General features: G+C 43.7%; 1 protein-coding gene across 1 annotated transcript in view; it reads left to right on the top strand.

Annotated features, from left to right (window-relative positions):
* NEK10 (NIMA related kinase 10) overlaps positions 1–16,596 on the top strand; it is a 472,071-nt gene that overhangs the window by 50,727 nt on the left and 404,748 nt on the right. Inside the window, exons 4-7 of the mRNA XM_082258594.1 lie at positions 2,000–2,115; positions 2,193–2,291; positions 9,456–9,540; positions 15,590–15,631. Of these exons, the coding sequence (XP_082114720.1) occupies positions 2,000–2,115; positions 2,193–2,291; positions 9,456–9,540; positions 15,590–15,631 (342 nt within the window). The remainder of the gene's footprint in view (positions 1–1,999; positions 2,116–2,192; positions 2,292–9,455; positions 9,541–15,589; positions 15,632–16,596) is intronic.

Below are 16,596 nucleotides of genomic sequence, written 5' to 3'. Positions count from 1 at the left end.
CTTTCATGATGTAAAATTCTCTATTTAGAGGTACAAATGCAGTGTCACCCCATTCTTATTGAATGCTGCCAAATGTTTGATTCCGAGGCACTGGAAACAGGCCACTTGTCCAACTCTGGTTGAGTGGAAACGTGAGGTAAACAGAGTTATGAGTGCGGAACGAAGGGTAATGACCCTCAAGGACCAGCCGTCCTTGTTTATGGATATATGGACGGGTAGGATGTTCTACTCGGACGAGATCCCTGATAACTAATGTGATTGCATAGGGGACAAGCCCCTCGTCTACTGTCTCTCCTCTGGGAAGAGACTTGAAGACATTTTTTGGACGATCTGGGTCAGATGCTGGTCCCCCATCGGTGAAGGGTGGAGCCCCTCCCGCCCCATACCCCCGGTTCATTGCCTCTTCCCTGTCCGTGCTGCCTCCCTACCATCCACTTTATCTGTCTTCTCTTTCTCTGCGCCTCTTCTTTCGTTGCTCTCCTGAGAGCGATCCTTCTTACTTTCTTTGGTCTCTCTTTCCAACAATTTATGTATGTTTCCTATTCGTTATTTGGCAGTAGCATATTAGGATTGTACATACTGCTAGTCGCGGGCCACCCGGGCCTTCCCGGGGGATCTTCCCGGGGGGCCAGGCCCGGACTGATAGGCAGGCTTTAAATGAGGTACTCCTCCGTTTGGCCAATGGGCACATGCTTTATGTTAAGCAATCCTGCTGTCTTTATACGTGACTACTGAATGTTCCATGATCTGCCATTGTTGTCTGATATTGCACTTACTTTTTACTGTCATTTGTTATGTTTATCTGTACTCTGTTTTTTGAAAAATAAAGATTATTAAAAAAAAAAAGAAGTTATTGGCTACCATAATTTACCATGAATACCAGATTTTGCACTCTCCAGTTTTAGTAAATCAACCCCATAGTACATTTACATTTACCCCAGTCCCTGCCCTCAAGAAGCTTACAATTTAAGGTCCCTATAACACATACACAGCAGCCAACTAACCTACCAGCATGTCTTTGGGGTGTGGAAGGAAACAGACGCAAGCACAGGGAGAACATGCAAACTCCATCTTTGAACTGAGAACCCTAATGCTGATAGGCAAAAGCGCTAGCCACTAAAGCCACTGTGCATTGTGTGTTTCTTTAACTGGGACTAATAGGAAGGAATTGTATATAAGTAAATTAAACAAATTAAAGCTGTATTAAACCCAAAAGCATACATTTATTATATTGCAGTTTACCAATTCTATGATGTGATGGCTGTATTAGTTTAATTTTTTAGGCTTTCTTTCGTCTATTTTCATCTGGTAATCCAGCCAGCAAGTCTGTTGTTTTTCACAGCACAAACTTTCCAGCCTAATGTATCAGTTTTCATGGACGAGACAAATCACTTTAATGCTGGCCATAGATGATTTGAATCTCGGCCGGTTTAGCAGGGACCAGCAAAGATTCAAGCCATGTATGGACAGGCTGACTGTACACAAGTTGGTGAATTTTCATGCAATCATTGCAGTCAGCAAAATCACGGTGTGTTCTCCTGCCCCCCCCCCCCAATGCATGCTACAGATGCACCACTTTACAGGCACATTAAGGGGACCCCCCAGGCACTATATTTAAAGGAATTTTTCATTTTTATTGTTGCACTTTATGCATTATTAAAATCACTGCTCCTGAAAAACTATTGTTTTAATTTTTTTTTTTTTTTTTATTGATACATGTCCCCCAGGGCAGTACCCAGACCCCCATACCCCTTTTATAGCCAATTACTTGCATTTAAGCCTTCAAAATGGGCACTTTTGATTTTTTCTGGTTGGCACCCCAAATTGAGAAAAGGGATGGGGAGTCATACTAAACACAGTGTCACCCCAATTTTTATAAAATTCATGAGTCAGTGACATATCCTCAGATTGAACAACCAATTACAGATATAAAGCAGGCTGTCATACCTTTCCTCCAGTGTCAGCTACATTTTGGATCAATAGTATTTTCTATGTGTAGCTTCCAGCTTTAAAAACAACTGGCACACCAAAGTCTCAGCAGAAGTTTGGAAAGACACACACATCCAAAACCCATTGGCAAGAGTCCACCGAGTCTGTAGAACTTGAAAAATTCAGGTAAGTGAATTATTTGGTAACTTAGATTTAAAAAATTGAATTGACTCTGACTAATTGTGCTTGTTTACTATTTCTAGTGTTTATTTCAAAAATGAAAGGAATTTTAGCCAACATTCTCAGCACAACCTGTTTCTTGATATCTTTATGGCACTAATGAAGAACAGGCTGGGATGCAGGTAAGGAAGATCCTTTATTGCGTGCAGTGATTTGTTTAATGTTGAAAGGCAACCTGTGATGGGAGAAACATGGAGGCTCCCACTGCTAACCTCTTCTTCTAAAAATGGCAGTTGCCAACCATGCTGCGTTAATACTTTAGGGTTGATTTACTAAAGGCAAATAGGCTGTTAACTTTGCAAAGAAAGTTGCACTTTGCAAGGGAACTTGCTCTAGAGCCTAGAGCTTAGTGAATTAGGTGAAGCTCTGCTGACTTGCATCATTTAATCATGTGCAAGCACGGACATTTTTTTTTATCTTCCTTGCACGTGATTGTGTATGTTAAGTTATAATAAAATAGAAAATTCCCCGCGCTCACACTACCAATTCTAATCAATGCTATCCCTTTAAGAGAGCCCAAATATCACTGCTGGAACAGCTGCCACTAAATGGTGCAAGCATCTCACCCCATAACCAGTATAATCAAAACACAAGCGCTCCAACATACAACAACAAACAATATAAATATATCTCAGCCGAGTAGAAAAATAATATGTACTGTATATTAAAAAAAATTCTCTTGTGAAATAATTCATGAATATATAAACACTCTATAATAAATATGTGCAAAAATATATATGAGTAAATTGGTGTGCAAATATAATAAATGTCCAGTCAAATGAAATGGTCCTTAAATCTCCAATTCCACTAAAATATAGTGAGAAGATCTTAAAGCGGAGTTCCGGGCACAAAAACGATATTTTTTTTTGTGCCCCTCCGCTAGTTCGACAGTACCTGAAAAGGAATTGGATAGTTATTTTTTTTTTTGTTTACTCACCTTGTAATTGAAGATCGTAAATACTCACCTTAGAGTACTTCCTCCCTCAGCGCCACGGCTCACCCCGTCACTTCCTGTCTCGCGATGATTCCTGGGAGCTGAACGTCATCGCTCCCAGGAATCAATGCGACGGCACCGGCCCCGCTCGTCACTTCCGGGCGACGCCGCATTCCCCTGCTAAACAGCTTCTGGGCATGCCCAGAAGCTGTGGAGGAATGCGGCGCTGCACCGGAAGTGACGAGATGGGCCGGTGCAGGCGCATTCTGGGACAAGAAGACGCAGAAGAAGACACAGAAGAGGACCGCGCCGGCTTCAGCTGCCCACAAGAGAGATGGAAACGCTGTGGAAGAAATTTTATAAGTAAGTATTTCTTCTAAAAGGTAAGTGCGAACCGGGACAGATCAGAGGCTAGCCATTGTGGAATGTGCTAGTCCTGACTGTCCCGGGGGTATGTCTATTAAAAAATGACTTCTGTGCCGGAAACTCCGCTTTAAGTCTTCACACAAATGACACCACCATGCACTTCACCAGGAACCCTCTTAGGGTATGCGCTCACCTCAGTCAGTGGACCACTCAAATGAATGGGGGTCATACACACTTATCAGTGCGCTTAACCTGTTGCCGACCGCCCTACGTATATTTACTGCGGGGAGGCGGCTCCTCTGCACACAATCACGTACAGGTATGTGATTCTGCGATACCAGGATCTGAGGGATGCACGTGCGCCACTGGTGACCCAATTTTCAACGGGACCCGCCGAGCATTCGAGGCACAGGCAGAACCGTGATCTGCCTATGTAAACAAGGCAGATCGCCGTTCTGTGACAAGGGAAGGCAGAGATTTTGTGTTTCTGCTAAGCAGGAACATTGATCTCTGCCTTCTCACAGTACAAGCATCCCCCACACAGTTAGGCAGCACTCCTTAGGGACACATTTACCCCTTTGATCGCCCCTAATGTTAACCCCTTCCCAACCAGTGTCTATAGTACAGTGACAGTGCATCTTTCTTTAGCACTTATCACTGTATTAGTGTTAATGGTCCCCAAAAAGTGTCAAAAGTGTTAGTTAACCACTTAAGCCCCGGAGGATTTGGCTGCTAAAAGACCAGGGTTTTTTTTTGCGATTTTTTACTGCGTGACTTTAACGGACAATTGCGTGGTCGTGCGACGCTGTACCTAAACGAATTTGACGTCCTTTTTTTCCCACAAACAGAGCTTTCTTTTGGTGGTATTTGATCACCTGTGCGATTTTTTGATCATGCGCTATAAACAAAAAAAGAGCGTAAATTTTGCAAAAATAACAATATTTTTCACATTTTTTTATATGAAATTCCCCCCAAAAAAAAATGTAAAAATCAAAATTTTTTAACATTTTCGGCCGATTTGTTTTATGCTACCTATGTTTGGTAAAAAAAATCGCAAAAAGCGTATTTTGATTGGTTTGCGCAAAAGTTATCGCGTTTACTAACAAAGGGAAAGATTTTTGTCATTTTTGGTGTTTTTTTTTAATGTGTAATGGCGGCGGTCTGCGATTTTTTTTCGGTACTGCGACATTGCGGCGGACAGATCGGACCCTTGACTGACATTTTTGACACTTTTGGGGGTGCTATACATATGCACTGTTACTGCAAAAATGACACTGGCAGGGAAGGGGTTAACTTTATTGGACAGGGAGGGGTTAAGTGTGTCCTAGGGGCGTGTTTCTAACTGTGCAGGGACATTGCTATTGGTGTAAATGCAAAGATCCACGGTTCTACATAGTAGAACGGTCAGATCTTCACTTTTACACAGGGAGAACTGACAGGCGGCTTGTTTACATAAGCCGCTCTGTCTTTCTCCCTTCACAGGAGCGATCGCAGTGTGACTGGCGGACATCGAGTCCGCCGGTCACACGCACTGACTTGTCTGTGAACGAGCCGCGGCGTGCGCGCGCCCGCCCGCAATTGGCTCGCAAGTCAGTGACAGGCGAGTGACGTACCGATACATCACTCTGCCTGGCCGGGGCTGACCGCCGCAGTATATAGTCGTGCAGCGGTCGGCAACTGGTTAAGTGTCTATTTTTTCCGCTGCAATATCGCAGTCTAGCTATAAAAATCGCTAATTGCCGCCATTGCTAGTAAAAAAAATAACGATTCCATAAATTTATCCCATCGTTTGTAGGCGCTATACCTTTTGTGCAAACCAATCAATATATGCTTATAGGGATTTTTTACCCAAAACCTGTAGCAGAATACATATTGGGCTAAATTGATGAAGAAATTAGATTTTTTTTAAATTTTTTTATTGGGTATGTTTTAGAGCAGAAAGTAAGAATTATTGTTTGTTTATAGTGCAAAAAATAAAAAAGTGATCAAATACCACCAAAATAAAGCTCTATTTGTGGGAAAAAAAGGACATACATTTTATTTGGGTACAGCGTCGCACGACCGAGCAATTGTCACTTAAAGTAACGCAGTGCCGTATTGCAATAAATGGCCTGGTCACCTTCCGGAGCTGAAGTGGTTAAGCATGGGTCAGCTAGAGCCACAAGGCTTCTTATCCATTCCTCAATCCTCAGTAAGATAGCAGTTCATGGAGGGAAACTCATGTAACATAGAAGAAGAAGCTAATAATGCAGTATGTGAATGTAATGGGTTACATATGGGCTACTATGTAAATGGTGAAGTGAAAGTGCTATAAGATGAACTGATGCACCATTAATAAATGGTAAATCTCCTACCACTCAAAAGTAAATATAAGAGAAAAGAAATGGTGCACTGTTCAGCAAGAATATTGAAATCAAACTCTAATAAATAACCATATACAGTATACAACACAGATATGAGTCTCTTATAATATTTCGTGAAACTGTGTGCTCAGTGATAAAATACACTTCTCCAGTGAAAATATTGTTAATAAACATCCAATAGCTATAAAAGTCCACTTCTAAAATAAAATAATCCTTGGATTATATATTTTCTTTTTTCTTATATAATAGTGCAGTATGTCTGCTAAAAACGTATTTATTTGAATAAAACAATATAAATGTGCACTCACATAAAAAGGGCATTTGCAGTTGGGGCATGGGAACTAAAGACCCCACAGGCCTGCAGATGTAGTCAGCTATTGCAAGGCCATGGACAGGGCAGAATGTCTGGGTGAGATAGTCCAATACCCAAAATAGCCAGCTGTAGTTGTCCTCATAATACATGGTTTAGGTGGACAGGGAACTTGGTCTAACTGGACTGTGAGCGGGATATAAAAGGCCTTTTAGGCCAGGCTATTGTTCTTTGGCGTGTGTACTAAAGCCCCTGAAACTTCTAGTGACACCTGGGAGAAATATACGAAATCTAGAGGTGCAGCTGTCACAGTCCTGTCTCTGGAATGACATGAAGAAAGTCTTGAGCTGGATGCATAAAGCCTAATGAGCAAGTCAGAGCCCTCTGACACCTCGAACATCTCCAGAGTTGTGTGTAGTGACATTAACAGTAGGGAGCGCCGTTTACATGACTTCTCGCAGCTTATGGGAAACAAGAAAACATTTAGACCCGGTTCACACTACTCCGACTTGGGACGCGACTTGTGCGACCTCAAGTCGCCCCAAGTCGCTTGTCATTACAAATTCAATGTAAATGAATGAGAGCCGTCTTAATATGCATTACTGAAGTCGCTCCTACTTCAGAAAAGGTTCCTGTACTACTTCAAGGCGACCTCTATCCGACTTGTGCCCATAGACTTCAATGGGAGTCGCCTCTAAGTCGGATCCTTATCTATTTTCAAGTGACTGTGATCAGACTTTCCAGGAATAAGAAAAAGATTACCCAGGCATTCCCCACAGACAAAGTCGCCTATCATTTAAGTCTCTTCAAAGTCTCATCAAATTCTCTTCAAAGTCTCTTCAAAAGTCTCTTCAAATTCTCTTCAAAGTCTCTTCAAAAGTCTCTTCAAAGTCACGCTAAAGTCGCGCTAAAAAGTCGCTCCTTCATGGGGCGACTTTCTGGTCGCGGTAGTGTGAACCGGCCTTTATTTGATCTATTGCCATTGTCCCCATGGACTTCCTGATTCAAGACAGAAGACATTGATTTATACAGCTGGATTAGTGATCGACTTTCGCTCGCATCCTTTAAAATATTAGCTGACCTATCAGCAAGGAACTATGTTAGACTCTCAGAGTCACTGTCTCTATATGTAACCTGTGACAAGAAAAAAAAAAAACTGGTAGATATAAGGAAAAATAAAGCCAATGCACTGTAAGTCCAAAAAAAAAGAGGCATTTACGAGCATGCAGTTGTTATACAAAGCATCAACAATCCATTATACAAAAATGGTGTTTAGTCTCCGCCCAGCATAATGATGTCAACGACCGCTTTCCCAAAGGCTGGAGTACCATTGCCATCACCACGCTACCTATAGTATACAAGGCGTGGTAACCACGGAGATATGTACACACTGGCGCCATTTTAACATAGCCTATGATTGTGTCATAGCAAACACTAGAGGCAGAATGGTAACCATCCCACCAAACGCCATATTATTGAGGACTGCACATAAAAACTGTACAGTCATCATAATAGAGATTCCTGCTATTTATTAAGTTAATTTGTTTTCTCCTAATGTGGTTAGATTTGCTCTAGAGAACAGAGACTGATGTGAATGGTACAGTATGTGATCTGTTAGAAGTGTAATGTGTTGGCACTGTATAATCATAGGAAATAGTTATTCAAGTAGGCAGTTTTTTTTGAGCTTTGTGGCTGATAATCCACGAATGTACAGAACTCCTCCAGGTTGCCATACTGTGTTCCTTTTTTGACAGTTATTGAAAGGTACCGCAGCTGCAGATTGAAATGGAAAGATCATTTTTATAAATATTAAATTACAAAATGGCTTGTGTGGCAATTTTTATATTATTATTGCTTTTAACAAATCTTACAGTTAGTCTTTGGTTTTAGCAAAATAAATTCTGAAACTCTGACATAGTGATCTGTTTTTTGTCTTGACACCTTAATCCAGAACATTGAAATGATCAACTAAGACAAATATTTTAGTGAGCTATTTAAAGTGGTATGACTTTTGCATTAAACTGTATGTCTGTGGTATTTTGACTTTATTTGTCAAATGAAGCTGCTATTTTTCTGGATTCATTCCATGGTTGTCCTCAGTCTTGCGTGGCATTCCATCAGACTTATGAATTTAAAATGAAAATAGCTTTTCCCTGTGGTGTAAGATAGTACGTCTTTATACAATGCATAGTAATATGATTTTAAAGAATACATGGAGTTTAAAATAGCATCTGTGAGCATTATGTGGCCTTTCCAGGGTGTGAAATGTGCAGCTGTGTGGAATTCTGAAAATATCTACACTGATGACGTGTTAAGATTCCAAACATTCTCTTCCAGTTTTCTGTGTCATTGTCTTTCACATCTTTCCAAATCGGAATAATTTTATTATCCACATTGGCCATCCTCCCAGACCAGCCATTAATAATCTCAGATATACGCGGTATCACAGCCCACACTGAGATCCCACACATGCTATGTTTCACTTGGCTTCAGATGCACTTTGGCATTTTAACAATAAAATATTTCATAGAAACACATTATTACACAATTATTATAAATACACTATATTATCAAAAGTATTAGGACGCCTGCCTTTACACACACATGAACTTTAATGGCATCCCAGTCTTAGTCTGTAGGATGCCATTGAGTTGGCCCACCCTTTGCAGCTATAACAGCTTCAACTCTTCTGGGAAGGCTGTCAACAAGGTTTATGGGAATGTTTGACCATTCTTCTAGAAGCGCATTTGTGAGGTCAGGCACTGATGCGGACGAGAAGGCCTAGCTCGCAGTCTCCACTCTAATTCATCCTAAAGATGTTCTATTGGGTTGAGGTCAGGACACTGTGCAGGCCAGTCAAGTTCCTCAACCCCAAACTTACTCATCCTTGTCTTTATGGACCTTGCTTTGTGCACTGATGAAGGGAGGATTATGGTGTGGGGTTGTTTTTCAGGGGTTGGACCTGGCCCCTTAGTTCCAGTGAATGGAACTCCTATGGTGTCAGCATACCAAGACATTTTGGACAATTTCATGCTCCCAACTTTGTTAGAACAGTTTGGGGATGGCCCCTTCCTGTTCCAACATGACTGAGCACCAGTACACATAGCAAGGTCCATAAAGACATGGATGAGTGAGTTTGGGGAGGAGGAACTTGACTGGCCTCAAAGAGTCCTGACCTCAATCCGATAGAACACCTTTGGGGTCTGAATCATTTATTTTTAAATATACGGTGCTACACAATTTATATTGCTTTTAAGATGGAATGTATGTTAGGTATCTAATATGTTTATGATGTATATGGTTTCTATTACAGGGAATGGATTGACAGAGCTCCACCTGTTCATTTGCTTCGAGTGTTGATCTGTTTACGGCTATTAATTCGGGACCCAGTCTATCAGGTGCATTCATATTTTGAGTTTTGAGTTTGTATATTTGTCTTACCTGGAGAATACACTTGTGAAGAGAAATCTCTTTGGTCAATGCTACAAAACCTGATGGCGGTTTCTTAATGTGATCTTGTCACAAACCTCATACCTCCCAACTTTCTGAAATGATGAAAAGAGACACCTTTTTGCACACAGTATGTAAGCAAAGGACACATCTCTGCCAAGGCCCCAGTTATACGGCCCACAAAGATCTAATATGCAAAAAATGGTTGCCTAAACCAAAAAAGTGAATGCAAAAAGGGAAAACCTCGTGCTTATGGGTCAAAATATATGTTATGTACTTATTAAAAGTGACAAAATGTGCAAATTAATGTCCAAAATAAATAAGTAAATAAAAGCTGCTGCTCAAAAAAGGTGTATATGCCTTTAAATAATGAAAAACCCTGGGTATCAGTGCTGCTTTGTAAAATATACACTGTGTAATATCAAACACTTATATCCAATAGCATATAAAGTGCTCTGTGTAACTAGAAAGTGACCAGGTGCAACAAAAATCCATATATATATATATATATATATATATATATATATATATAAAACATGTCCACAGATTATAGGTTCATCAAGTGCTGCTGTGATATTACAAAAAGTGCTGTATTGCTTCAACAAATAGTGCTCCAAAACGTGCTTGCTTGCTGTCCATGCTCCCCTAATGTGTCCCCACTCACCAGAACAATTTTGGGTAAAGGCTTTATCCTGGTTATCACTCTCCAGTACCAATCTGAGCAGGAACCAACAGACAGCTGTAACAAATGGTTTATGACTCTAATGCCCCATACACACGTGCAGATTATCTGCAGACTTTTGTCTGCAGACTTACCTTTTCTATGTAGTGCAAGGGCCTGCCGGATTGCATACAAATTGAAAGTGTTTAGGTTTGACCTCATATTATATGGTTTTGGTAAGTCTGCAGACAAAAGTCTGCAGATAATCTGCACGTGTGTATGGGGCATAAGCCTCCTTTCCTCTCTGCTGTACTCATAATGATTTCACCTCCAACAGGTATCTTCTCCTCCACCAGGACAGGGCTTTCAGCTGATGATAGTGAAGGCTGCTTCAAAACAGCAACAGGTGAAACATTACTGTTTCACCTGTTGCATTATGTCAGTAATGTTTCACCAGTGCCCAGCAATGCAGTCTGACTAGTGCCCAGCAATGCAGCCTCACCAGTGCCCATCCAATGCAGCCTCACCAGTGCCCATCCAATGCAGTCTCACCAGTGCCCAGCAATGCAGCCTCACCAGTGCCCAGCAATGCAGCCCCACCACTGCCCAGCAATGCAGCCTCTCCATTGCTGAGCAATGCAGCCTTACCAGTGCCCATCCAATTCAGCCTTACCAGTGCCCATCAATGCAGCCTCAACGGTGCCCATCCAATGCAGCCTGACCAGTGCCCAGCAATGAAGCCTGACCAGTGTCCAGCAATGCAGCCTGACCAGTGTTCATCCAATGCAGCCTCAGCATTGCCCAGCAATGCAGCCTGACCAGTGCCCAGCAATACAGCCTGACCAGTGCCCAGCAATGCAGCCTGACCAGTGCCCAGCAATGAAGCCTGACCAGTGCCCATTCAATGCAGCCTAACTAGTGCCCATCCAATACAGCCTCACCAGTGCCCAGCAATGCAGCCTGACCAGTGCCCAGCAATGCAGCCTGACCAGTGCCCAGCAATGCGGCCTTACCAGTGCCCATTCAATGCAGCCTAACTAGTGCCCATCCAATACAGCCTCACCAGTGCCCATCGAATGCAGTCTGACCAGTGCCCAGCAATGCAGCCTGACCAGTGCCCAGCAACGCAGCCTGACCAGTGCCCAGCAATGCAGCGTGACCAGTGCCCATCCAATGCAGCCTGACCAGTGCCCATCCAATGCAGCCTGACCAGTGCCCAGCAATGCAGCCTCACCAGTGCGCATCCAATGCAGCCTGACCAGTGCCCAGCAATGCAGCCTCACCAATGCCCACACAATGCAGCCTCACCAGTGCCTGCCCATCCAATGCAGCCTCACCAATGCCCATCCAATGCAGCCTTATCAGTGCCCATCAAAGCAGCCTGACCAGTGCCCATCTATGCAGCCTGATATGTGCCTATTAGCGCAGCCTCACCCATGCCCATCCAATGCAGTCTGACCAGTGCCCAGCAATGAAGCCTGACCAGTGTCCAGCAATGCAGCCTGACCAGTGTCCATCCAATGCAGCCTCAGCATTGCCCAGCAATGCAGCCTGACCAGTGCCCAGCAATGCAGCCTGACCAGTGCCCAGCAATGCAGCCTGACCAGAGCCCTGCAATGAAGTCTGACCAGTGTCCAGCAATGCAGCCTGACCAGTGTCCATCCAATGCAGCCTCAGCATTGCCCAGCAATGCAGCCTGACCAGTGCCCAGCAATGCAGCCTGACCAGTGCCCAGCAATGCAGCCTGACCAGTGCCCAGCAATGCAGCCTGACCAGTGCCCATTCAATGCAGCCTAACTAGTGCCCATCCAATACAGCCTCACCAGTGGCCATCGAATGCAGCCTGACCAGTGCCCAGCAAGTCAGCCTGACCAGTGCCCAGCAATGCAGCGTGACCAGTGCCCATCCAATGCAGCCTGACCAGTGCCCATCCAATGCAGCCTGACCAGTGCCCATCCAATGCAGCCTGACCAGTGCCCAGCAATGCAGCCTCACCAGTGCGCATCCAATGCAGCCTGACCAGTGCCCAGCAATGCAGCCTCACCAATGCCCACACAATGCAGCCTCACCAGTGCCCATACAATGCAGCCTCACCAGTGCCTGCCCATCCAATGCAGCCTCACCAGTGCCCATCCAATGCAGCCTTATCAGTGCCCATCAAAGCAGCCTGACCAGTGCCCATCTATGCAGCCTGATCTGTGCCTATTAGCACAGCCTCACCCGTGCCCATCCAATGCAGTCTGACCAGTGCTCAGCAATGAAGCCTGACCAGTGTCCAGCAATGAAGTCTGACCAGTGCCCAGCAATGCAGCCTCACCAGTGCAGGGGATCAGAGAAAAGAGAGGAAGAGAGCTGGCCGGATCATCACACAGGCCGGCGTTGCCTGCTGTGTCAGGTTTAAATTGAATCGCCGGCCCTCGCCATCACACAAGTCCTGGATCAGCTCCTACCTATGATAGACAGCACATGTCCTGGTATTGGACAATTTTGCTGTCTATCAAAGGAGCCAAACCAGGAGACGGGACTTTGTGTGATGGCAGGCGCCTGTCGATTCAAATTAAAGCTGACACAGCGGGCAACGCCAGCCTGACACCCCCCTGTGTGTGCCACCTGGGGCGGACCGCCCCCCTCTACCTCAGCACCCACCCAGGATTGGCCCTGCACCTAGCGCAGCCCCTGCTATCCGGGGACAAAACTGGGGACATCTGATCACCCTAACTTATGGGAGAGCTAGGCTGATTTGGATTATAAATATCTCCCCTCAGCTCCTTTACATAGAGAGTTGTTTTGTAGTTCCCAGAAGATAGTTTAGAAGGCTAAAAAGATTTTTGATATGTAGCACAAAGGAAGTTACTATGATATACATTTTCTGGCAAAGGCAACAGGTATTTTCCTGTACAAAGGCAACAGGTATTTTTTTGTACAAAGAAAAAAGGAAGCTAATGCAGCCACAACATCTAAGGACTGGTAAGCTGCAATACATTACATTTTTGCTTTTGTGTTTAGATATACTTTAAGAAATATTTTGCTGATATTATCTTGTTCTCAACCTGTTGATTGGACAGTAAAGGATCAAAAGGAGTCTGATAAGTGCATACTTTTGCCCTCTCCTCCTGTAGGATTTCCAATTTTTTGCATATCTGCATGTAGTTCATCTGATTGGCCCCTGGTACAGCTCTGTCTCTTCCAGTCTGAGCACTTTTGGAATAAGGGCTCGTTCACACAAGCTTTGGTCTCTGAAGAGTGATCTTCACTCAGATTGCTCTTCAGAGAGCTTTGGACAGGTGAGGATGTGTTGTATTACCTCCTCGCTTCCCGCTTTAACTCCTTTATCACCGTGCCTCTGCAGCGAAAGAGGGTAGCGGTTGGGAGGGGGGGGGGGATGCTAGTGTGAGTGAGCTATAAAAGAGTCAATTTCACGTACTTACCTTAGTTGCATCTAAAACATGTACGATTTAATAATAAATAAATATGTGCAATAATGTGTTTTTCTATATCAGTTATGAGTTCAGCCCCAATGTAATGGGCACACTCATTGACCAACAGGGAGACTTCAAGGTGGAAGAGGACACCTGGAAGCTTTTAAAAGGAAAAGTTAGGGTCTGCATATCATTTCCTGCATCTTTAAATCTACTGAGCCTTAAGCCTAGTACACACTATACGTTTTTTTTCTTCGTTCAACCCACTGGGTTGAACGAAAAAAAAAGAAACGAACAGTTCGCTGTACCAACACACTGATCAGCGCCCGTAGCCATTGGCTGGTTTTCCAGCATGCCTATTCAGTAGAAGCCAGTCGTGAGATCAGTTTCTGTTGGACAGGGAGCTGTACACATGGGCTGAAATTCGTCTGGTTCCTACCAAATCTACAGTTTTCTGACCATTTTCATCCCTTGTGTACCCGACATAACACAGAAACATAAAAGAGTGATGGCAGAAAAGATCAAGTGGTCAATCAAGGTTGTCCCTTTTTAAATTTTTTTTTTATGTAGCACTACTCCTAAGGGAGCTGCTGAGTGTGGGTTCCCCTGGGTTACCATTAGCAACATTAGAGCATTCAGACATTTTCCAAGTGTTTTTACCTCAGGCAAGAACCAGTCCAATTTCTTTGGTTTTTAGGATTTATTGAGAACTTGGATAGGAGAAGCGATGAGTGGGATACTCCAGCAACTGAATTATGCACAAAATAGGCAGGGACTGTATAGAACTGCTGATTGACGCTGGTTAACGCTGACTGATGCTGGTTAACGCTGACTGACGCTGGTTAACGCTGACTGACGCTGGTCACGGTTAGGCCGCTTACTAAACTTCACCTTTGACTGTGAGAAGTCCTTTAAGTTCCCCAAGGTACTCCTTCCTGAGGTAGCTGACTTGTAATGCTGACTGTACTGCTGAGAAACTTCAGGGCCCTTCCTGGCGCCCCCTTTACCCCCTAAACCTCAGGGCTTTACAACTTGGCACCCCCTTTACTGTAACACTCCTTGATCCCTTTGACCTCTCTGGAGTGGTCCCCTCTCTTAGGCAGACCCCTGGGCAGATCTTGAGTACTCACGATACTGTTTTTCCAGAAGAACATTGCCCAGCAGCTCCACTCGGTCAGCACACACTGGATCCTCTCGGCACAGTTCAACCCCTGGTCCCTAGGCCAACTGCCTGGACCACCTTCCCCACTTCAGTAGGAGGAGAGACAGCCGTCACCTCCTCCTGGGACTTTTCTCCCGCCAAAAGACACTCTGTCACATGCTCCCTCAGGATTTATTTCCAATCCCAGGATGCATTGCAGCAATGCCCACTCACTGGGACAAAATTAAACCCTGGGGTGCTATTGACTAGGTTTCTTCCACTGTCAAACCAGGTCCCTCATTGGATACATTGGGGAGACTCCCCAGACTCAACAGGTCACACCTGGAAGCATGTGACAGGCTAACTAACAGATCAGGCCCTCCTGATAAGCAGAACAGGGCCACGCTATGCTTTACCTAGCACCTACCTAGGAGGGTGCTACATCTATTATCCTTTTTGTCTGAGCATACAGTAGATCTGTGTTAGTCCCAAGCATGTCTACTCAATTACTGTTGACTATATGAATTTAAACATGCTTGGGACAAACATAGACCTATACTCAGGCCAAAAGTTTAGAAAAAAAACAACAAACAAGCAAAAAAAATAAAAAAAAAATAAAAATAAAAAGCAGCAGGCTCAGTTGACCACTTCTGGAAATCTCTCATGCATTTTTACTATAAATAAAAAATAAATCTTTAAATATATGCATCTATACGTTTAGTTTGATTTGCCCAGGTTTACTTTAAGTTACTAACAATTAATTATTTCTAATGTAGGGGGTGCTTCACCAGATCAATGGCATCAATACTCTTACACAGGTATATGTTTTTTTTTTTTATCTAATTAAATAAACATATGATATTAAGAACATAACAGATTATCTGATATCATTTAGTGATCTGATGTCAGTATACTGAAAACGGAACTATATCCATGCTATGTGTTTTACGAGTTATTTTATTATAACCTGACCATACTTACAGTATGTTGTTATAAGGAAACCTTAAGGCTCCGTTCACATCTTAGCGTATGGATCACGGGCAGAACCGCCGCGGTTCCGCCCGCGATCCGGAGATTATTGCAAATCGCGGGACGCCCGTGCGTTGCCCGTTGATTTGCAATAGACCCCCAAACGCTGAGCGATGTTGCCGCCTGCCGAATCGCGGTAACATCGCGCAAAAAAAAATCGTGGGACGCATTACGACCAAAAAAGTACAAGAGCTTCTTTGGATCGTATTGCGTCCCGCGATTTTTTTTGCGCGATGTTACCGCGATTCGGCAGGCGGAAATCGCGGCAACATCGCTCAGCGTTTGGGGGTCTATTGCAAATCAACGGGCAACGCACGGGCGTCCCGCGATTTGCAATAATCTCTGGATCGCGGGCGGAACCGCGGCGGTTCTGCCCGTGATCCAAACGCTAAGATGTGAACGGAGCCTTGGTTTGGGTTCATTTTATTTTATTATTTTATGTTTATACCATAATAACATGGTTATATGACAATGGTAGTTGTAATACCAACACCAGCACCAATGTTACCTGTTCTCACTATTTAAATTGTATTTAAAGCCAAACCTTTTTTTTTTCTGCTGACAGTGACACCCATGTAAGCAGGGATATCTGGTTGCTTTTGATATATCTCATCTTTCTTACTGCTGTATCTCTCATCCCAGAAGTAAAGGAAACAGACAGAAAAAAATACCGGACGGGGTCTTAAGCATTACTTACTCTATAAAATACTATAAAACAAAATTTTGGCTTTACATACACTTTAAGGGTCCATGC

This window comes from Pelophylax lessonae (genome assembly GCF_965119305.1).
Source record: "Pelophylax lessonae genome assembly, chromosome: 5".
In the NCBI taxonomy this organism is placed as follows: domain Eukaryota; kingdom Metazoa; phylum Chordata; class Amphibia; order Anura; family Ranidae; genus Pelophylax; species Pelophylax lessonae.
Note: the sequence above shows the minus strand (reverse complement) of the source record. Positions and strands in the feature narration are given on the sequence as shown.